The sequence below is a fragment of the Diadema antillarum genome, unplaced genomic scaffold (assembly GCF_040938485.1).
Source record: "Diadema antillarum isolate AM-2024a unplaced genomic scaffold, OU_Dant_1.0 seq00001755_RagTag, whole genome shotgun sequence".
Classification (NCBI taxonomy): Eukaryota; Metazoa; Echinodermata; class Echinoidea; order Diadematoida; family Diadematidae; genus Diadema; species Diadema antillarum.
The window spans coordinates 120,439-143,537 of record NW_027272437.1 but is presented as its reverse complement, the minus strand read 5'-3'; the positions used below and the strand labels follow the sequence as shown (position 1 = coordinate 143,537).

General features: G+C 39.7%; 1 protein-coding gene across 1 annotated transcript in view; it reads left to right on the top strand.

Moving 5' to 3' along the window:
- LOC139712084 (uncharacterized) overlaps positions 1–23,099 on the top strand; it is a 125,014-nt gene that overhangs the window by 50,418 nt on the left and 51,497 nt on the right. Inside the window, exons 3-4 of the mRNA XM_071623920.1 lie at positions 14,034–14,248; positions 18,760–19,169. Coding sequence (XP_071480021.1) covers positions 14,034–14,248; positions 18,760–19,169 — 625 coding nt within the window. The remainder of the gene's footprint in view (positions 1–14,033; positions 14,249–18,759; positions 19,170–23,099) is intronic.

Here is a 23,099-nt window from a genome sequence, read left to right as displayed (position 1 = left end):
AGATTTGTTCAGTACAATTTTTACTTGTCATGAAATCTCTAGGTTGAATTTTTGAAATATAAAGCATTGGAAGTTGATGTTTGGAATCAAAAGGGATCTGAGATTTGATGTTTGTGAACATTATGCGGCTAGCATCTGTGCTGTAACAGACATCTGCTTCATTTTGCCATCTGACAGCCAAGTAGCAGGCAGGCTGCATTCTCTGTTGTAATAATTTAATTAAAACCATGTCCATTGTAAAACAGCTAGTGCTAAGGTCGGTTCCAACTTGGCTAATCATGAACAATTTTTGAACTCCTTGGCAATGTTGAGGGATGCCAGCAAATGTCATTTGTTTCAAGGTAGCCAAAGGGACATCTGTCAAATCTCTCTCGCCTGGGTATTTTGAACCATTAGCTCATTCAAGCTGAACATATAATATAAGATATAAAATATAAGATTTATCTGATATGATATTGATATGTTAACTGCAGGCTCTTGTATTTATTGTATATATTATTTGTGTCCTCTCTCAAGTTTATGCTTTTTCTTTATCATGTCATATGTTTTGTACTGACAAATAAATCTAAAGAAGATATTAATATTGAAAACTCATTCAAAAGAATCTGGCCTGTAGTGACATCCATTGTCATCACTTAAGCATCAAACCTATATATATATATATATATATATAGGCCTATATATATATATATATATTTTTTTTTTTTTTTTTTTTTTTCATTCATTCATTCATTCATTCATTTGTATATTTATCTATTTCATGTATCTATTTGTTTGTTTAGCATTGCCTTTGCAGTACATGTATAGTCTCACAGCTGATACATTTATAGTCATTTGCACTTGTTGCCATCCTTGTCAGTAGTGAAGAGTAGTCTGGCAATTGGACAGCCTGACTGTATGAATGCTTGAAGATTGTGATTCCCTTTTTGACAATTAGCATCGCAAAGTTGTACACTGGTCTTTAGGATTTGGTGCAAAAGATGCAATTTCTTTTCATTCTCTGTTGTTGTTGTTGTTGTTGATTTTATTTAAAATGGGGAAAGTCGGTCAAGATTTGTATGTAGATTAATGGGAGACTTATATTGTATTGCACTGACATAATCACCTCTTTTGATTTAATATAGCATTGTGACCAATATTATGGGAAACTCAAGTTCAAAAAAGTTCCAAAAACTGACTCATATCATACTCAATTTCAATAAAAAAAAAGCATCTAGGCCTTCAGGTCTGTTTGCGTGACTATAATTCTCAGTCAATTTGACCCAAGGGCGGAGTTTCACTTTTCACTTTGTGTGTCTGTCTGTTTGTGTGTGTGTATGTGTGTGTGTGTGTGTGAGCATGTTTGTCCGGATGGTCGTTGTTGGACTTCCTCCTGTCTGGCCAGGATCTCAGCAGTCTTGAGGTTAATGGGACAGATGATAGCACAGCTACAACCTCTGTCTTCAGAGTTTTGGCAGGAATTCAAAAATATGAAAAATAGGATGAGCAGCATGTACCATGAGCATGAGGTAGTCACTATCTTTCACGTTCCTTATTGTGACTGCTATTCTCTTTGCTACAAAAAGGTATCCCGTAGTTATATAGCCTTATTACCTGTTGTTACTTGACAAAATGGACAACCTTCTGTAGTCATGCATTTTACTACAGTACAGGATGTTGAGTGTGAAAACAGGCCACTGGAGATATCTTTCAGTGAACAAACTGCTATGTAAGGGTTGGTCAATGCCAGTTATGCGGAAAACAAGAAGCTACATTCTGAATATTTCTTCCTCTGCTATACAATTTTGTGGTACCATGAGACTTATTTAGAGATTTAGGACAGATTGATATATAATGCCTCTCAATGGTGAACTTAAGAATTCTTTGAGGTACATACAGTAGGATAGTGACCTTCAAAAATGTCACATTGTGTAGAAATCAACTTGAGATTTTGAATGAGATGATACTGTAAGTTGAGTGTGGAGGATAATGGTATGTTGTTTTTATTATCTCTTTTCTTTGTGACATAGTCTAAAGTCTTTATGATATAATCGTGTCATTCGTTTCATTCATTCTGTCTTTGTTTTTTGTTTGTTTATTTCTGTGGAATCACCTTCTATTACACAAGATCAAACAAGGAACAGATTGCCAGCATAAAATGTAGACACACAGGACATTCCTCTTAGTGTGCTGTGATATTTAGTAATTATCTGTCTTTGTGTCATTCTGTAAAGATGACACATGCACATGCATACACATACACACACACACACACACACACACATACTCTCACACATAATACACACACACCTTCAGCACATCAGAACAGATTAACTCAATACCACTGGAGTTTCCATTTCACAACATTTAATTTACTCCTCTTCACTTGAACAACAAACTATGAATATGCTTCAAATCATGCATGTATTTAGTACTGACAACAGGGTGTGAGCCCAACACTTAAATCTACGTATGAATATAAAAAATGTCTGAAATCAAGAGCATCAAAACCTACAGGGTTCTATCAGTGATTAGAAATATGACACAGAGTCAACAACTATCCTTATACAGCTTGTATCTTTTCTTCATCTATATCAGAGGAATCTTATGTGGGGAACAGGTTTTTTCCTCTTTTCATTATAGTCAACCATTGTTTTATCATCTTTGAAGGGAAAACACATACTCACACTGACAATATATTTTGTCAGCATGCCAATAAAGATTTATATTGTAATACTTAAAGCAGCTTGTCAATACATTAAAAAAATCTAAAGGGGAAAAATGTACATTAAAAATCGTGAGTGACAATACATTAGAACATGAAGGACAAAATGTGCAAACTTGGAGAATTGATAGAGGTTTTTCATGATTATCAACAAGTAGTATAGACAAGTGTCAATAACTTAGGACATTTCAAAAGCGTAATGTTCATTTCATTCTTCACATTTCAAGTAGAATACCTAGAGTAGCGGTCTAGACTTCTGTTTCACATTTAGTTTTCAGACATAAGAAAACACTATGAAGAAAAATGATACAGCAAAATGTTGTTGTTATGACAGGCTTTGCACAACTTTAACTTTTCTGCACTCTTTTTTTGCATTTTCAACAATTTGTTTTTTTACAAACACTCACATCTTTTTAACCAACTAGATCAAATTGACCCTACAACGAACATTTTTTCTGTAAAGGGCCTCAATGACTGATGTGTCAAAGAATCTACATTATGGTCTTCACAATATAAAGGTTTAGTGTCAGACCAGTCAGCCTTGTTCTAGAAAGTTTCCTTACATATGATACAATGTGATCAGGCTACACTGAACTTTCAGGTCAAATTTCTGCACTAGATTTTACATCTTATATTTGAGCTTCACATCTATTTAAACTTTACTTTATGTAAATATAAAAAGCTCTGAAATCAAGATGCAGAATAAGATGTGAAGCAGCCAAACTACCTCCATGTTAAAAAATTCAGTTATGACAGGATAATTGTATCATTTTATGACAAGACATGAGGTCATCCGCAATGAAACAAATGAAATGATTTATTCACAAGCAGATAATTCCGTTACCATTGTTTCACGTGTTGTAGGATACAATGCATTATTTTAAGAATACAGTTGAATAGTGTTCTTTGTGTAACTATTGTCTTGTACTTACAAGTTGATTTTTTTAGGGGGCACAGGACTGATATTGAAAAGATTTAATATTGCTGGCATGTATAGTAAATACGGAGTGTATGACTAACACATGCTATGATTAATAGTTTTTCATAGGTATGCATACTTCACTTGGCTGTGTTAACTGACAATGGCTTTCTGGCTGTTTGACAAAAGAATGAGATTACCCTGATTTTTAAAGTACTAACATACATGTAAAATGCCAACCAGGAGGTACTAAGGCAAGACTGAACCAAAGCTGAAAAAATTCATAGTCAGATTCTAAAATGTTTCCTCGGTAACATCAGTATTATTTGTGATCAATGGTGGACTTCTGCAGTCCCCGTCAGTGCAAATCCCGTCCAACGAAATGTTAATAGTCACATGTGATGGACACATGTGAAGGGAGGAAATCCATTCTTCATTTTGTTATGATTTCTTTTTCTTCTTCTTCCTTTTTTTTTTTCCGGTGTGATAGGTGGAAATGTGAGCCAAATAAAGTATCACTCATCTATTACTGGTGTTAGCAATCAAGAAGTAAAGACAACTGCCTAATTCATTGTTTCCCTTTGTGGCTTACTTGCTTCTCAGATCAGACGTAGACACGTCATTTTACTCTTACAATTGGCAGTCTGCTGCCAGGAGGTCTTATGTCACTACGACATCGAGTCAATACTATCACGTTTGACCAACAGTCAATACTACTTACAAAAGAGTAAAGTGACGGGCAACCAGAGAGTCGTAAATAGCAACACAAAATCCTGTCCATCTTATATGAAAAATGGGTATGATAGGCATGATTAAACCTTGTCTGAGATACAGAGAATTGCAATAAAGGCTGAAAACTGGTAATGTAAAATGGCGCTTCCTGCCTTAGTCTGAGTTGACTGTGATTCAATTACAGACTTCCTGTATGATGTGTTTGACTGTAACATCATTCCCTGTTGTCTGTCAGTCTGTCAGTCTTAACCAATGTTAAAATATCTCTCCCCCTCTTTCTCCCTCCCTCCCTCCCTCCTTCCCTCTTACTCTCTTTGTCTCTGAGAAATATGTTTGTTCTTTAGAAATACAATATTACAGCAAAATAAAAACAAATTGCATGCAAAATTCCTGTAATTTCAGTAATTCTCAGGAAAAATAAGTCAACATCATGACAATGACTTATCCAGGATGTTGATGCTGTAAAAAGGGTTTCAGTATTGAGGCCTCCACATGCATTTTGTTAACTAGTTAGCTGAGACACGGTCAAAACCTTCCATAGTGGCCACCTGTCTGTAGCGGCCACCTGCCATATACGGCCACTGAAAACAATTCTCTCTCTAGAGAAAAGCCAAGGCCCTGTTTATAATGGCCACCTGTCTGTTATGGCCACTTTTTTGTTTCCCTTGGGTGGCCACTATAGACAGGTTTGACTGTATTTAGATTCTTAGGATTTTGATGTCACGTTTGTGTCATCTTTGTTGGTTTGAGTTTGTTTTGTTTTGTTTTTTCTCTTTTTTTTTGCAGTTCTAAGGTGGTGCAGACAACCAAAGTCATGCATGTTAATGTAATGTACACCCTGTTCCCACTAAATGTCAGAAAACAGATACAAACAAACTTCATAATTGTCAAGATTTGGAGACAGGTTTAAACATCTTGCAATAGAATGCGAAACATCAACCATCAAAAAACCCTGTGATACAAAGCATGCGTACCCATAAACTTCATGCAAATGAAGTGTGGTTAGTGGTAAAATTATGCAGAACAAAAATACAAGGTTTTCATCAAAACATGATAGGTTCCTTAAATTCTGTCAGTAGCAAACTTTTCATATCATTCTGGCGTCAAGATTCAGATGTGATAGAAATCATAAAAATTTACATCATATTAGCAGGAAGGCACATAAAAAGGCATGTAGTCTTTGACAAAAAGGCACACTCATTTATAGTCAATGCGCCTTTCCCACAATCAAGTCATCAGATCTCACAGTGGTGACATTTATGTACTCCAGCATACAAGTCAAGCCACAAGTGTCATTGTTAATTATTCAACACTACATCAATCTTGGTTTCCGTAGATTGGATTCTTTCACACGTTCATTTTTGTATGATGAAACAGCAGCTGGTTCTAAATCCCAAAAGCACATCCCACACTATGCAATGTTTTCATAGATGTGCGAGTCATCGTGCTTTTGTTGCTGCTTTAGCCTCATATACACAGAGTCCGTGCTGTGAACATTACTCTTGTCCAGTCCCTGGTACTCATGGACTGTCGCCGCCTTGCCCTCCTTCCTTGGCAGCGTCGGGGCACGATCCTCGGGTGCTTCGTCAGTGATGGGCACGTCATCGTCCAACAGGGGTCTGCTGTTTCGGATCGCCTGGTAGTATTGGTGGTTTTGGTCTACGCTCTTCAAGAGTGTGCTCTCGGTGCTGTAGGCGCTCCCACGACCACTGTCGGTGCACGTGTCCTTCTCTTGGTAAATGCCCTCTGCGTCCTGGTAAATGCTCTCCGTGTCCTGGTACATGCTTTCGTACTCATCGGCCTCCTCGCTGGCGAGCTGTGGCCGCGGCTTGTTCATGTTGATGTAATCGTTTTTGACTCCAGAAGAAATGGTGTAGGGTGAGATGTCCTCAGTGCTGCAAACCTTTTGGCTGTCAGAGAATTTTGTGATACCAGTGTTCAAGTAGGGGAAATCATTGCTCAAGCTACACTTTGGAGGACTCTTGTAAGGTGTGTCAGCATATTGGTAGATGTTGTTACCCTCGTCATCTGTGTCATATGGTATCAGCTCCGGATGGACAGGCGGTCTGCTGCTGATACTTGGTGGTCTGGGATGTCTCTGAAATCTGGCGTTCGCTTGTTTAGATTTTCCTTTCATGAACCAGAGAAGAACATTGACAAGGATCACTAGAGAAAAGGCGCCGGCAATCAGCGCTGCAATGAGGGTCGTGTTGTATTGGGCTCCCGAGGTTTTCTTGAAGATGGAGTCTGTTTCATCGTTCGACAAGATCATCATGGCATCGGCACTGCCGTTACCAAGGATTGAAGTCACAAGGCACTGGATGTGCTCATGGCTATCAGACTTTGTGATGTTCCTCACATGCAATTCACCAGCATGAGTGTCCACTAAAAACCTGTCAGTGACGTCATGGGTGTCAATTTTGGCACCATGGTAGTACCAAGTCCGCTTGAAATCTATTCCGGGAATGCTCATGTTGACCTTGCAGGTGAAGGTGGCATAGCTGTCCTCTGGAGTATCCTTAATATGGTAGAGAGAGTTGATGACCACACCCATGGTGGCTTGGATGGTACAGGATTGCTCCAGACTGACCTGATTATACATGATCTCACATACATACTCATGGGTATCATTTGGTATCACTTTAGTTCCATTCATCAGGTATGTGGATTTCATGATACCATTTGTCTCGTTGGTTATCGCAGGCAGCACCTGGTTTCCGTTTCTCCACTGCAGTGTCAATCCATCTTCCGATCGTTGCTCGGACTCGCATACAAAAGCCAGGGACTTTGCTCCCGACTGTGTCACCTTCACCTTCTTGCTACATTGTGGATACAGGGGTTTCGGTCGCTTTACCACCAACACCTGCGACACGACTTGCTCGTAGTGGAAGTAACCTTCATACCAGATGAAGATGCAAGCATAGTCTCCCGCCTCCTGGGCAGTCACTCCCTGAATGTTGAGGGTGTAAGTGCACTGGACAGTTTCATTCCCATCCTGATGGTCAAGTCTGGCAGAGTACTTGGGGTTTTTGGGAACAGTGTTGTTCGTCACCATTACACTGTTGCCATGGTACCAGAAGAGGTATCTCCCATTACAGGTGATGCTGGGGCTGACTTCGTAGTGGCACTGGAGCTGGACCGACTCCGCCGGCTGGGCAAGAACTCTGGCAGGCGACGTACTCAGTATTCCAGCCTGTGAGAAGTGTAGCATGCAGGACACGGCCACCAGCAGGACGAGGCATGATCCAGATCTACCCATGGTGATGGAGTGAATCGCACTGTATGCCGAACTGACCAGCGGCAGGTTAAAAGGGGCTGCCCATTTCGCAGTCATGTTTGTCAGATTCACAGTATTTGAGGCTATATCAGTCTATTTCATAACCAATGACTGCTATGTCTTTCCTGTTGTGATGCCGATTACCAGAATACTTGGAAACTTAATGCGAAGGAAAGGGAGCAAGGCTCTTGTCATACAATGTCCAATATTCCCAATGTCCTCAAACTCTTGTTAGGTGTTGGAGGAGCTATGAGTAGAAAGTGTCAAATTATTCAGAAGTGAGATGGCTGATCAGTTGTGCTCCATAAAGAAGAAAGCTTTGTGCAGTGGGATAACAAGAGTTGGTGAATCAATGACGTACATTCGCATTTGCCCTATCCACCGTTGGTGCTTAACTGGTTGCCATTTGTCCTCTTTTCTTGAGAAAGATCCGCTGTGATTATACCTCAAAATACTGACAAAGCCAGCACGTCTGCTTAATTCGTTGACCCTCAGGGAAGTCGGACAGAATACAAGGTGAGAGCTCTGCATGTGTGTGTGTGCAGCATGAGAGTACGAGTGTGGTCTGAGTCTGCGGAACCTCCGACCCAGCGCTCTTATACCCACGGCTACCTGTTTGTTGGGGGCCTTTTCCTGTGCGTCGTCGTGAAGAGAGCAGTCAACAACAGAACACGACAGCGGCAGTGGCGCAAGCCGATCTGAGTCAGGAGCCTGCTGGATGAGTGTGTCATGGGAAATGGCAGGAAGTCTGACGTAGCCCGCTGAGACCCGTGTGCACATGCAACATGACACAGACGCACGCACACGCTGATTTACCCTAACCCTTTCCAAGGCTTGGAGAAATGAGCGCAAACTGCACCCAGGTTTTTATTTTTGTTTTGTTTGTTTTTTTGTTTGTTTGTTGTTTTTTTGTGTGTTATCTTGCAACATCGTGCATGGAATTTGCAGCAAGCCGGCAAATTCTGTTTTGACATTTTCGGGAAAGTTCTTGAGAGCTACACTTCACACAGATTTGATCTGAAAGAGGAAATAGCAGTCTGTTTATGTTGTTGTTGACATGTTCTCTTTAACTGATTGAATTTGAAATGAAACAAGAGAGATGAGGCATAAAATTGCCTAACAAACCTGTGTGATAACCATGATTTTTAGGAAAAAGAAATTGACTCTTAACTAAAAATTTGCTGTCAACAGACTTTTTAAGTGAGACTTCTGTCATTATTTCAAAGCAAAAAATGATGATTTTTATGACTCTGCAAGTTTTGATATTTGGAATGAAGACGCAGTGCTTCTGTAATTGCAGTTTCTGTGAGTTGTATCATACAAAAGAAAAGCCTGTACGTATACAAATACTGCCATATTTTTATTATCTTATAATGCTGATCACACTTTACTAAATAGCATTCTTTCCTGTAATTGATGAAATGCTGTGTATCGAACACTGAAGAACATGGCATCCAAATAGTGAGAATATACCACTAAATCAGTATGAAGTAGCACAGAGTCTACAGAAGCACAGTCCAGTTTGTCTAACAGAGATGGTAAGACACATTGTGCCGGCCACTGCAGTAAATGCCAGTCATTGGCAGAGAATAAAGTGACCTGTTTCTTGGATGCTTCTTTGAGGAAATGAGGAATGAAGTGATGAGATAGAAAGAAGGAAGAGGAAAATGACACACATTGGTCATTTATTATACAGGAGTTGGTGAAGAGACACACATTTTTGTTAGTCTTCATAAATATCAAAAGTTTATTTTACTGCAGCAATTCAAAGGCAAAGCAAAATTTTGTGGCTGGCAGTCATGCATTGTTGCTATGTTTATAACTTAGTACCTCAAAACTGACAAAAACTGGTGTAGAAGTTTTTTTACTCGCTCTCTTTCTCTCTCTCTCTCTCTCTCTCTCTCTCTCTCTCTCTCTCTCTCTCTTAATTGGGTCATATTTTGAAAGCAGTAAAAGCAGATTCTCACCTCTAAAATGATGTATAATTCATCAAAGCTGGATTGTCTTTACAAAAGAAAAGAAGTGATAGAAAAAGGGCTTTGGAGTTTGGAGTCCACAGAAGCACACCGACTCGCTCTTTATTGCACACCCGCAAAATGGGAATTCATATCACCATAGCAACCACCATGAAAGGAAGCCGAATCATGAAACTTTTCCTACTCATGAAGCACATACCAGTCATGATTATCCTAGCATGTCAATGCTGATTTTTACAGTAAAGGAAAGTTTTGGTAGGTTCTCATTATCATACTTTCAAGTGCCACACATGGACAGAAAATGAAAAAAAAAAATCCACTTAGCAAAAAAAACACAAAAAAGCATGTGACCCTCAAAAAGATGGAACACATTGCTTTTATTCCACAAGTCAGACTTGGGTAGAGGATGAAGTAATACTCTTCAGCAAATACCTCAAATCAGAAAACAAAGTTATTGACCTGAAGCAGATACTCAAGCCCACCAGGAAATTGACCTGTGCGACTTTTTGCGGCTCTAGTGCTGGAAGGTCACATATCTACCTGTTTTGGGTTTTTTTTTGGTGAATTATTCAGTGATAGTGTCATATTGATTTCCTTTTCCATGTGTGGGAAGAGCCCTAAATATCACATATTTCCAAAGTTACGCCCACACATCCAAACCTGGTTGTGTTTTGGTTCTTTTATCCTTCTATTTCTTTGTAGATTGACGTCTGGGAAGTCATAATTATAGTCTCTAGTTTTTGATAGCTGGGAAGTGAGATTCATTGTGTTTTCTGCAAGTCATTGACTCTCAATTCAAGTGTTTATCCTGGTGACTTTAGGGAATCCATAACACTTTTTGATGACAAAGCGTGGGTCTGCTCCCTGCTTTCTCTTCTTTACATCCAGTTAATCCTCATAGAACCAATTCTGTAAAAGTGGACATTTTTCGCGATGCTGACATTTTCGCACATTTCGCGCAACCAGAAGCCAGCGCGAAAGTATCAAAAGCATGCAAATATTTTTGCTTGCTATATGTTCTAGTAGTTCATGTCTTGATTCCGTGGAATTAAGTACATGAGAAACTCATCTCACCTGGCCGGTGCGAAAAATTATTTCCGTGAAAATATTCACTTTTACAGTAACTCGGAAAATACCACAAGTAATATTGATGGGGTAATATAGAGAATATATTGGAGTAAATTTGCTGTAATCACCTGTTGTATATAGATTCCTGATTTTAAAAAAAAAAATAGTTATACTTGTATACTGTATACACCATATGCTTCGTGGAGTTTTCATTTTTGCAAATTTTACGAGTTGGGTGCTAATCACAAATTTAACAACTCCCTAAGATATTTACTCTGATCCCGGCATAAAAGTGACGTGCACACACACATTTCTCTGTTCATTACTGTATTCCTCAATTGCAAATTTAACTACTCCCAAAATTGTCAGGAAGTCCTGATTCGTGAAAATTTAGGCTTGCTAAATATTTGTTGTGTGCAGTATACGGTATAAATGCAGATAATGCTGTATTTGTCATACTCTTTTGAACGTCAGCAAGGAATGTCCAAATAAACAGGATAATAATATTTTCTTCATGTAAACAGGATATCATGGGTTGACTCTCACAGCCGGGGGTCTGAATCACAGAACTTTCCTCTATTTCTTCTTGATATAAATTAGGAACCATACTTGTGATAAAATGTAGTGATGGATGGATAAGGCCAGAGGTGGCACACTAGCAGAATTGCTCTATTGAGTTTTTTTCAAGTATTGTGACTCAAGTCTATTTAGGGCTGACCGTGTTTATGGCATCTCTCTTCTGTAACTGACTGTAATTGATGATGTCATTTCTAGTCAAGACCAGTTGTTACCACTCTGTATGGAGTGTTAATGAAAGGTTTTCCCCTGTATGCATGTTGACACAAACAAGTGTTGCATAACAATGATTGTATAACCCCGTTGCCAAGCGATAAACTGTAGTATTGTCTCAAATTATTTGAAACCTTTTTTTTTTTTTTTTGCGCATACTGTTAAAACAACCAACAGAGAGAAAACCACAAATTGGGTATACATGTGCAATAAAAACAAAAACGATGTGATGGGGGATGTGGTTGGATATTCACAAACTTCTACAGTGGAATGTCATTTCATGCTCTGGTGTGCTTCAATAGAATAGATTAAACTTGAACAAACAATGTGTAACACAAATGCTATTAAAGTGAGGAAGTTACACATTTTCACAAAGCTAATTTGATCGTGACAACTTACAAATATTTAGATAAGGCGAAGGTGTCACTTCATACTCCACTTGACTTAAACGGAATGGATTAAAATCAGACAATGTGCTGAAACAGATGGGAATGGAGGAAGTGACACATATTCACAGAGCTAATTTGATCAACACTACATGTGTACATACAAAAAATTAAATGAGGCAGTGGTGCTCCTGACTCTCAACTCTTCCGTGTGTTTGAATTATTGAAAATTCTAAATTAATCAAATTTGAATTATTTAAAAGTATTAAGATTTTACATTTCCTTTATCTTGTAATGACTATAACCCCTGTCAGTATGATTTGTGATTTATTTTCTCTTGTGGCCTTTAAATGCAAAAGATTTTATTCTGTTTAATTTCACTCCCAAAAATGAAATTAAGTAAAGATACTGATTGTTCAGTGTTTGTTAGTGATAGCCATGATTAAAATCATGGCCATACATACTCAGGTGGGATTCGAACCCATGACCTCCTGACTGCTAGGCTATCATCATATCCACTAGACTACCGAGCTTCCATGTGATATCCAGTAATAGTTCTGACAAGGAGCTATCACATAGCTCCTTTCACATAGCTCCTTTGTTCTGATCTCTTATGACAGCAGGTACTGCATATTTATTCAAACTAATTATACTTGTGTCAAGTTTTTTTTTCCTACTCTTCTGTAGCTTCGAGTTCAGTTTCTTTATTATGGTCATATTGAGCATACATGTAGGAGTGGCTTCATTTTTCAGTACGTGCTTGAGGTCCAACAAGATTTCATTGATAATCCATTCTCCAAGATTCAAACCATAGACATGTACAGTTGCACGTTTGTTTAAAGCAGGAATTCAGTTCTTTGTCTGAATCATGTCATATCATTGTGTAATGGAAATTTAGATTTAAATTTTCATCTTGGATATTGTTCTTGTGTTTTGAAATGTTTTTCATCTCCAGTGTACAGTCAATATGCCTTGAGTTCACACACTGTAATTAATGCATTGACAATAGCCCTATTGTACTCAGGGGGCTGATTTGATCACTACCTGGTAGCTATTTTTGCCTGATTTGTTTTTATTTGCACTGTATTTTGTTAAATATCCGTTTACGAGTATTTTGTTGGACTGCCTTTACATGTAATAAATATGCAATTAAGAATAGAAATCTGTTAAACCTGACCAACCATACTGAGAGGTAGACAATAACATGGTTCTGGAAAGAGAAGGAAAAGAAGGTGTGTGCCAAAGAACTGCTATCAAAATTATCCTTAGACTATTTTGATCATTCCAGCAAGAGACTGTATTCTATTAGGCTCTCCAAAATAATGAAACAAGTAAACATTATCATTCATTGTAGAAGTTGTCCTCTGTTATAAGTGTATTGTGGTGCACTGGAGAGCTTTTGTCATTTTTGTATTTATTCAATCTATAGAACAGTGTAGGACAATGCACAAGCCTTCTTGATTTGATATATTTTGCATTGTTCAATATGCAGATAATTTCTTTTTTTAAAATATGGAATAGCACATACTGAAAAGAAAAACAAAAACCTAGTGCATGCATCCTCCCCCGTGTTCATGCCATCTTTGGTAATATTGGCAGTGATATTTTGCTTTGTCTAGACATGATCATATGTGAGGTTAAATGTAGCTAACAACTAGCAGTGACTTGTTGGACTGCTTCTTCCTGTCACTTATAAGAAATAGTTCCATTAAAGTCCTTATTATTTTTTTTTTTTGTGAGAGAACAATGAATTATAGTAATGAGGTTTTCCTCTCTATGTTCGTTTCTTTTTCAGTGTGGTGTAATATTTACTATCCATACTAGGAAAAACATTTAATCGAAGTAGTCTGGGTATGCACATGGTGTTTCTCTTCCTTTGGTCAAGTGACAGAAAATGCGAATTTTCTCAGATTTGCAAAAGAAACCCAAAACAAAATTGAAAATATTTCATAGTTGTTATGCATCCATAATGTGCACAAAATCATAAATGTATTGCCATCAAAGATACCCATCGCATTTTCTCCCTAACCACTTTCACAGAATATTTCTTTGATGATGAATGCATGCATACAAGTTGTTTTTATCAATTTTGTAGGAATACCACAAAGTTGTTGTTATTGTTTTTTAAACTAATCATTATTCTGGTTTTCTTTATATTATTTCTTTCTGTGCCTTTATACAGATTGATTCCAGTGTGGAAGCATCTGTACAAGCATCTCAATAAGCTCCTGGACCGCTCCACTCATTCGAAAGGGGTGCCCAGCTTCAGCAGGGAAAGTAATCAACTCATCCAGCTACTGTGCTGTGTGCAAACAAAGCTCCACCATCTCGGCTACAGCGTGCCTCTCCACCTCCACGACAAATGGACTTCACAGACCAGCAGAGCATACATGAAAGGTGTGACAAATCCTTGACTGTGTGATTTCATAGGCCTTGTTTGCCTGTTATTTTCTTATTTATTTATGATTGCATTTTTTTTTCAACATTATGAACATATGCATACTTCAATACATGATTTATTAAGAGAAAGTACATAGTATGTGCCTTCATAGATGCATATGACAGCACATACAAATCAATACATTTTTGGAACATTATTTTATTATCAAATCATATATTGTATCTCATTGGCCAGAATTCACGAAGGTGTTACAATTGAAACCATGGTTTAAACCATGGACAATATGTATGGAGCGCCAAGTGTCGCATGGCATATTTCGTTACGAAATCAGTCGTTTTGTCGACGAAATGACTGATTTTGTAACGAAATAGGCCATGCAACACTTGGCGCTCCATACATATTGTCCATGGTTTAAACTATGGTTTCAATTGTACCACCTTCGTGAATTCGGGCCAGAGAGTTTAGCGAGTTCAGATTGTTTTCACTATGAATTTCTCAACCCATTGTACAGGTAGTGCAGTGGTATGTACAGTGTAGCTCGCCACTTGTGTTTCATGAGGTGTTCAGCAGGGATTCAATGGGGCAACCTTTTCACACCAGAATTTCGTACTGAATCATTGGGATTTACGTGTGTCAGAGAAGGATTGCCTTTTCTCAAAAGTTCATCAGTGTTTTATCGGTGATACAGCAGTGAGTTAATCAAAGAGACTTATCAGACCAAAGAAACTGAATGAAGCGCACATACTGACATTTTCCCAGCCTGCAAGGGATGTATTAGTTTTACACCTCTTACCTCTGAATACATCAGATTATGCTTATTAAGCTATCACACCTCTCCGCACCCTGTTGAACGGGCACATGAGGCAATGCATGATACTGACCCCCATTCATCATTTACTGCAATCAATGATATGCAGAGCTAGCAAGTTTCCCTGGTAACTCTGCAGGAGGCTCGATGAACACCATAATATCTCTTACTGTAAAAGTGTGACATTTTTCTGCATTTTGAACAACATGAAACTAGTACGAAAATAAAAGCGTGTTTTCAATTTTTCTGCTTGTTATATTTATGCAGTGCTATGCCATACGTTGACTCCATGGAATAAGAAGCACACAGAGTCCTCTTACCCCAGTCGAGTGCAAAAAATTTCTCCTGCAAAAATTTCCACTTAAAAGTATATCGTGACAAGAGAGTATGTTGAATACACCTACAGGGAGACAAGTAACAGACATTATTCATTGTTTTGGCAGTAGCCATGAAAAAAAAAATCATTTGCATTCATTTTTTTATCATAGCTACTACTAGAACATAATAATTGGTTCTTATTTATGTCAATGAAGGGCACTTTTTCAATCAGTTGCAAAAACAAAAGAAAAAAACCCCAACAACAACAACAACAACTTGATACAAAATGATAAAAATTCATTTATTTGAATAGATATACAGTGGACCAGCACTGGCTGTTAGGGGGAAGCTTTGTAGTCAAGTGGGGTTTATATGACACCTGTATAGTAATCATTAGATCATTGGTTTGAGTATGTACACTATATACCCATGATTTTTTTTAATATTATGTCAACTCCTGAATCACTGAAAAAATTGGTGATTATTTACAGTGATGGAGGGCTATTTGTCAATCAGTTGCAACAAAATATGTAACACACATTCGAGCATCTCCCTGACTGGCTCTAAAGAACCTTCTTGATAACAACGTGCTAACGTTGGCAGCAGTGTGTTTGTAGCAGTAGGATTCATCACGGCAGTGTCATGGAGAATAGTGGGAAATACTGCACACAAAATGTGTGGTGAATATAATGCTCACGAAGCTTAGGTCATTCCGCTCCCTTGTCAAGGTCAGCTTGGATCATCTGAGGGACATCTGCAGGTGCTGGGAATGTTCCTTTTCTCCCGTGTGACTTGCCTCGCCAGAGTGGTGCCTGTTTGCCCCCGTAAACAACCACTTCCACGTGTGGAGTCTCCCTGGCTAATGACCCATCATGCCTGTAGTGCAGACACACCCTTATTTATGAACCCTTACCCCTAAATTGGACTAAACTCTGCCAAGTTCTCCCCTTTTTTCGTCGTTAACAGTAATGACACAATACCCCTTTGGGCTCATTTTAATCATCATTAGGGCGTCATGTTAAGAGTGTTTTTTGATTGAGAATGACGGATATAATGACATTCATGTTGTGTCAGCAAAGATAAACCTTGATTAGGTACTTCTCCACAAACCTACATTTATGTGCTTACAAGAAATTATAGCAAAAAGTGCTGAAGAAGCATAAAAACGTGATTGGTGAACACAATGCATGCATGCTTTAATTCCCTTGTAGCGCTAAACCAGTAGATTAAGGCTGACAGAGATTAATTAGTGGTTTGACAGGGATAATCTTTGTTTCTCGGCTTCCAGAAAAGAGCATTATCAACCCAGCTGCAATGGCTGCCTACTCATCATCCGCTTATATGGCTCACTATAATTTGCAGTAATATTTTTTTTTTCACTTGTGGCTTTCCATGGTGCACACTGGAACCAAATGCCTTGAATGTTTTTATAATCATGGCAATCTTTACAGTAATTTGTGTATTCATATTTTGTTTGCACATAATCTTTATTGCAGTATAATCTTTATGATTATACTCTCTTATTATGCACCTAGATATTTTGAAAGAATCCATTGCAGGAGCCTAAATTATCTCTTTTATTCCAGGATGACTGACTTACAGCTTACACATTTGTCAGCAGCATCCTACTAGGAATGTGGAATATTTTGTGGTGTGCACATTTTCATAAATTTCTCTGATGGAAAGTGGAATACTTTGCGATGTGGAAATGGTCACAAATTTCTCGCTCTATTGAAATATAACAAAAATGGAGCACACAAGGATATCTTTTTAGGCATCAAATAAATTCTGTACGGAGATGTTTTCAACTATAAAATCATAAACTAATGCAATTCACATAACTTGGCCTGGTGAGAAAACTAAATGATGAGAAAATGTCCACTTTTAGAATTTTAGAATGGGAATTCTCATAAGACCCAGTTAAAGTAACAGACATGGAATGTAAGAGACAAGATGATGTATTTGAACATCAACTGAATGGCTTTGCATGAACAAATAATTCTATTTAATATTTATCACCGCTGGTTGTTTAAACACACTGTCATATGATAGCTGGGAATCTCCACCAGTTTCAGGAAAAGGAAGCAAAGCTTTATTAGGATCTGCTCAGAAAGAAGAAGAAGAAGGGATCTGTCAGTTTTCGTATATCCGGATAATTCCCGTCACAATCGGCGTTCGAGATTTCCCCCCTTTGCTCAGGTTTCACGCCAACTTCCATACTTAAATCAAGATCTGAGAGAGTTGTGCATCGTATTGGCAAACTCCCCTCAGTATTTGACATTAATTTTGGAGATTAGCTGACAATGATCCATTTGAGATGGGGATGGCTATCTCATCTGCCTCTATCATCCTCCAAGCACTGATGTCAAGATACTCCTGTTTTCTTTTCGTTTGTTTCAAATGATATTCCCAGGCCCTCGCTCAGTAATATCCTATCATTTTCCTGCTGTAAAATTAGTGCATTAGGGTAGTTGAACTTCATTTCCTTCTTAATCACCCCTCCCCCCTCGCCTCTCGTGCATCCCCATTGAAATGTGTCAAGGAAGTAACATCAGTACTTCTTAAGATGTGATACAAGGCCTATTGTGCAGTGCATCTGATACTGTACAATCAAACATACTTTTACTGTTGACTTGCAGACAGAAAATGTTGTCCCCCCAAAATGTAATAAAAAGCTGATAAAAGAAAAGCATTCTTGGGATAGCAATCTCTCTTAGTACCGATGGTCAGATGACCCATCACTATTGAGATAAAAGGGCAGACATGAAAGCCGAGAGAACTGCCAAAAGAGCTGAGATCGAAAAAAAAAAGGAAAAAAAAAGAAATTCTGTATCTTTCAAACATTGGAAATTTGATCATTCCAAACTCCATATATTATGTCTTGGAGTTTGAAACTTGTTTGTTTCAAGAAGTTTGTTCCCATGGCATTTCTGATGGACTTTTTCTGTTCGAATGCCCAATCCCCTCTTAAACATTTGATGGAACTTTTACTAAACTGCAGAACTGAGTTTCTTATAACTATGTCTGTCTGGCTTTCTTACAATATTTGTAGTAAGTTATTTTCATATGAGTTGGGACAAATTGTATGCCAACTAGATAGTTTTAGAGCCTAGAAACATTCAGTAATTAAATCAGACTCTCATGGTGACCTGTCACAGATCCCAACCAAGTTAACATGCTAGCCACTGGGAGTGTAAATCCCATGTGAAGAGCTGTGCAGTGAAAATATCCACCACAAGCACTGTATTGTAATCATTTATCTGTTGTGTCTTCCTTTGCCATCTCCTCCTCCTCCTCCTCCTCTTCCTCTACCTCCTCCTCCTCCTCCTCCTTCTCCTTCTCCTTCTCCTCCTCCCCTCCTCCTTTTGCTGAATTCTCCAGGCTGCGAGTGTTACATCAAAGGTCTTCCGGAAAAGGCTGTGCAATTCTGGCTCCTTGCAATATCCAACTGCCACCAGCAGAAGGCAGACACGCCCGTCCAAGACCAGCAGCAGGATGTCGCCGCTCCCCACCCCTCCTCCACCACCGGTTTCCCCGCATCAGCAGGATCGGTTGAAGAGGGTGGGGCAGAGTCATGGAGCCAGAGGCCGAGGGACTGGTCTCCCCTGGAGGATGGGGTCATGGAGGCCTCCTTGCTGGGGATTCTCTACACCCACCTGGGCACCGGGAACCTCGCCGGGGCCCTGGAGCTTGTGGACTCTCTGATAACTTGCCACCAAGTTGGAAGTGTCTCTGGCGGAGGGGAGAGAAAAGGGAGGCGTCTGCCGGACCTCCCTCGCAAGGATAAGCAGGTAAAAAACAAAACAAAAAAACATACCATTGTCACTCTTAATCCTTGTCTGCTTACCCTCCTTCTCTTCCCCCCCCCCCCACACACACACAGTGTGTAAGAATTGGTGTTTTATTTGCTGCTGCAGTGTCATGTGAAAATAGATTTTCACCTTTTACCTCCGACAATTTTTGGAAAGATCACTTTAAAGAGTTACTGTAATTTAGGTGCATCATTTTTATGGTGTGGTAAAGATTGTTTAGTAATCAATCGATCTGTTTTTCCATTGTAATACATACTAACTGTACAAATCAAAAATAGACCGAAAGGTGTTTTTTTTTTCTAACTCCAGAGAAATGAGATTAATATACAAAATTCATGAATTCAGCTTTGCTCAAGCCCTTGATTTTTAAAGCAAAAGCTGGAATATACTACTCATGTTTATCTTCTGTTATCTGTATGTCATCTCCAAGTAAACTTCAGGAAGCTAGATGCTGACAGCCATGTAAAAGGAGATAAACCCTTTAACCCGGTGTAAGAACTCACTCCCCTCATTACCTGTAAACACAGAAAACCACAAAACATTACACTGATCCCACAGGGAGATTCTGTGGAAAAACATAATCAGCCATAACTTGCGAAAACTGACGCATCGAATGGATTGTTTGGAATAAGGAGTCACTGCCTCTTTACGTCAGCGCAGTACTTCCCAGGTGCCGTGGAAACGGTGAGGCAGTTCGTGAGAGGTTTATAATCGTCGTTCTTGTGAGGGTGAGGTCAAATCCGTTTTCCTCTGCCTCTTTCACTTAATTTCTCCCCTCTGTTTTTCTTTAGCACTTTGATGACACCATAGCTGTTCTGAGTCAGTATTCTTCATTTTTCAAGGCAAAGTGGCTGAAGCAACACATGTGCAGAACAACAAGTTGATTTTAAGATTTTTTTTTGACAGTAAATTGCTACCTTTGCAATGCAGTGGGAAAAAAACAAAACAGAGCGATTGCCAGCAAAACCAGCTTACAATGCTGCAAATCTGATTTTGTGTTGCTTGAAGGTTTTGAAATTTGATTTTGTAAAAGATAAGTTTCCATGTTTCTGTGTGTATGATTGTTTGTTGTTGTTTGTTTGTTTGCTTGCTTCCTTGTCTGAGGAAGGAGGAAGGACCAGTTCATAGTTGTTTGTTCAATCACTTGTGACGTGTCATCACGATTATGCATGGTCTTGTCAACAATGACTTATAACTTGTCCTACATGATTTCCAGAAACCTGTCACAAAAAAAGGTAAGGAAGCCTGTCACAGGACAAACATTGTTAACCCTAAAAAGACTGGGCTATTTTGGTAGCTCGAAAGACTGGGGGGGGCCTAAAGGGCCCCCCTTAAGATCTCGGCTGTGGATCGCGCGATCGCCGCGGAAATTTGCACAATGGTAGTGTGCGATGTAATCTACAAGATCGTATATTTAAATTTTCCAAAATAGTCTTCTTTTATTTTATTTTGATTAATTATGCTAATTTATGCAAGAAATCAGACTTTTTTATCTTAATCAGTAAATAAAGCTCCAAAAGTGCTCATTTTTGGTCTAGATATTCTTTGTAGCATTCTTAGCAAATGTACTTGAAAAAAAATTCGGTATCAAAATTAATTTCTTATTTATTTTATTGTTTTATGAATTTCTTATGTATTTCTTTGTTTTTTTGACCTTTTGTTTTTGTTGTTTTTTTCAGCAAAATTTGTGGCAGACCCTTTTTGAAGCATAATACTACTAAAACAAATTGATTTTAGCCATTGAGAGTAAAAATAAGCATATTTATATGAACCATGTGATAAAACTCAATTTGTATTGACTTTGTACGCAAAATCACATTTTTGAGCCATTTTCGGTCTCACGTGCATGTACAAAAAGTTATGTAACTTCAGAACCGTACCCCCGGGCATCACAAATTTGGTGTCAAAATGTGCGGGAAACTCGAAAGAAAAAAGTCATAGAGCATCGCGGCGAGAGCATTGCGTGTTGCTGAGTAATCACGCGAAATGTCGAGGGGGGGGGGCCTTTTAGGGCCCCCCCCCCCAGTCTTTTTAGGGTTAAGAGAAAGTTGTGATGTGGTTAAGCATCTTCTCCTTGAAAGTGCATGGTCAGATTTTCACCACACTTGCCAGGGGGCCCAGAATCCACATTTTAGAGAATCCCTAAAAGTTATCTTATGTAAAACTACAGTTAGATGTGATGTACATTATGTGAGCAAATGTATTTTCAAGTTTGTTTATGGCAGATCCAGGGATGGCCCCCTTTAGGCTGGGACCAAATTTGGGGCCAGTGTTTACATTTTGATCTTCTTTTTTGAAACAATCATGTGGTCACATATTCTTCAAACTTGACAGGTATTATTGCCAGTGTGGTGTATTACGATATACGACTTTAACAGCATGCACTCTTGGAGGTCCCCCAAAGTTCCCTTGTCCGTCCCCCAAAGTTCCCTTGTCCCTCCTCCAAAGGTACACTGGAGGTCCCCCAAAGCTCCCCTGTCCCTCCTCCAAAGGTACCCTAGAGGTCCCCCAAAGCTCCCTTGTCCCTTCTCCAAAGGTGCACTGGAGGTCCCCCCAAACTCCCCTGTCCCTCCTCCAAAGGTATCCTGGAAGTCCCCCAAAGGGTCCCTGACCCTCCTCCAAAGGTATCCTGGAGGTCCCCCAAAGCTCCCCTGACCATCCTCCAAAAGTACCCTGGAGATCCCCCAAAGCTCCCCTGTCCCTCCTCCAAAGGTATCCTGGAGGTCCCCCAAAGGTCCCCTGTCCCTCCTCCAAAGGTACCCTGGAGGTCCCCCAAAGCTCCCCTGTCCCTTCTCCAAAGGTACCCTGGAGGTCCCCCAAAGTTCCCCTGTCCCTCCTTCAAAGGTATCCTGGAGGTCCCCTAAAGTTCCCCTGTCCCTCCTCCAAAGGTACACTGGAGGTCCCCCAAAGGGTCCCTGACCCTCCTCCAAAGGTATCCTGGAGGTCCCCCAAAGCTCCCCTGACCATCCTCCAAAAGTACCCTGGAGATCCCCCAAAGCTCCCCTGTCCCTCCTCCAAAGGTATCCTGGAGGTCCCCCAAAGGTCCCCTGTCCCTCCTCCAAAGGTACCCTGGAGGTCCCCCAAAGCTCCCCTGTCCCTTCTCCAAAGGTACCCTGGAGGTCCCCCAAAGTTCCCCTGTCCCTCCTTCAAAGGTATCCTGGAGGTCCCCTAAAGTTCCCCTGTCCCTCCTCCAAAGGTACACTGGAGGTCCCCCAAAGCTACCCTGTCCCTCCTCCAAAGGTACCCTGGAGGTCCCCCAAAGCTCCCCTGTCCCTCCTCCAAAGGTACACTGGAGCTCCTCCAAAGGTACACTGGAGGTCCCCCAAAGCTCTCCTGACCATCCTCCAAAGGTATCCTGGAGATCCCCCAGACTCCCCTGTCCCTCCTCCAAAGGTATCCTGGAGGTCCCCCAAAACTCCTCTGTCCCTCCCCTAAAGGTACCCTGGAGGTACCCCAAAGTTTGCTATGATATGTAATCCATGAATAATAGTCTGCATGAATATGTAGAAGGTGAACTTGCGATACTCAGGTTAGCACAAGACCCCCTGGTCTCTTGTATAGTTTTCTCGACTCTTATATTCAAAAACTTAATTGCAGGGTCATGGTAATTGGTCACATTTGTACTTATACTTTATCTAGTATTCTTTTGTGTATCCTTTGAAAAGTTCTAGTACATTTACGTAGAGGTTTTTATTGGGAGGAGTGTGGGGGAAGGTTTTACTTGTTGAGGGTAGGCATATATGCTGAAATACTGTCACAAGCATACTGCATACTCTACCCTGCATCATAATCCTTTATATTCTTTCTGTCTCGCCTTGTCGTGTAAGCCTCACATGTCTGTGCTGACATTTTGGCCCAGTGAACCTTTTGGAACGGGATGATCTCTGCGTGATCGTCGTGTGACGTTTG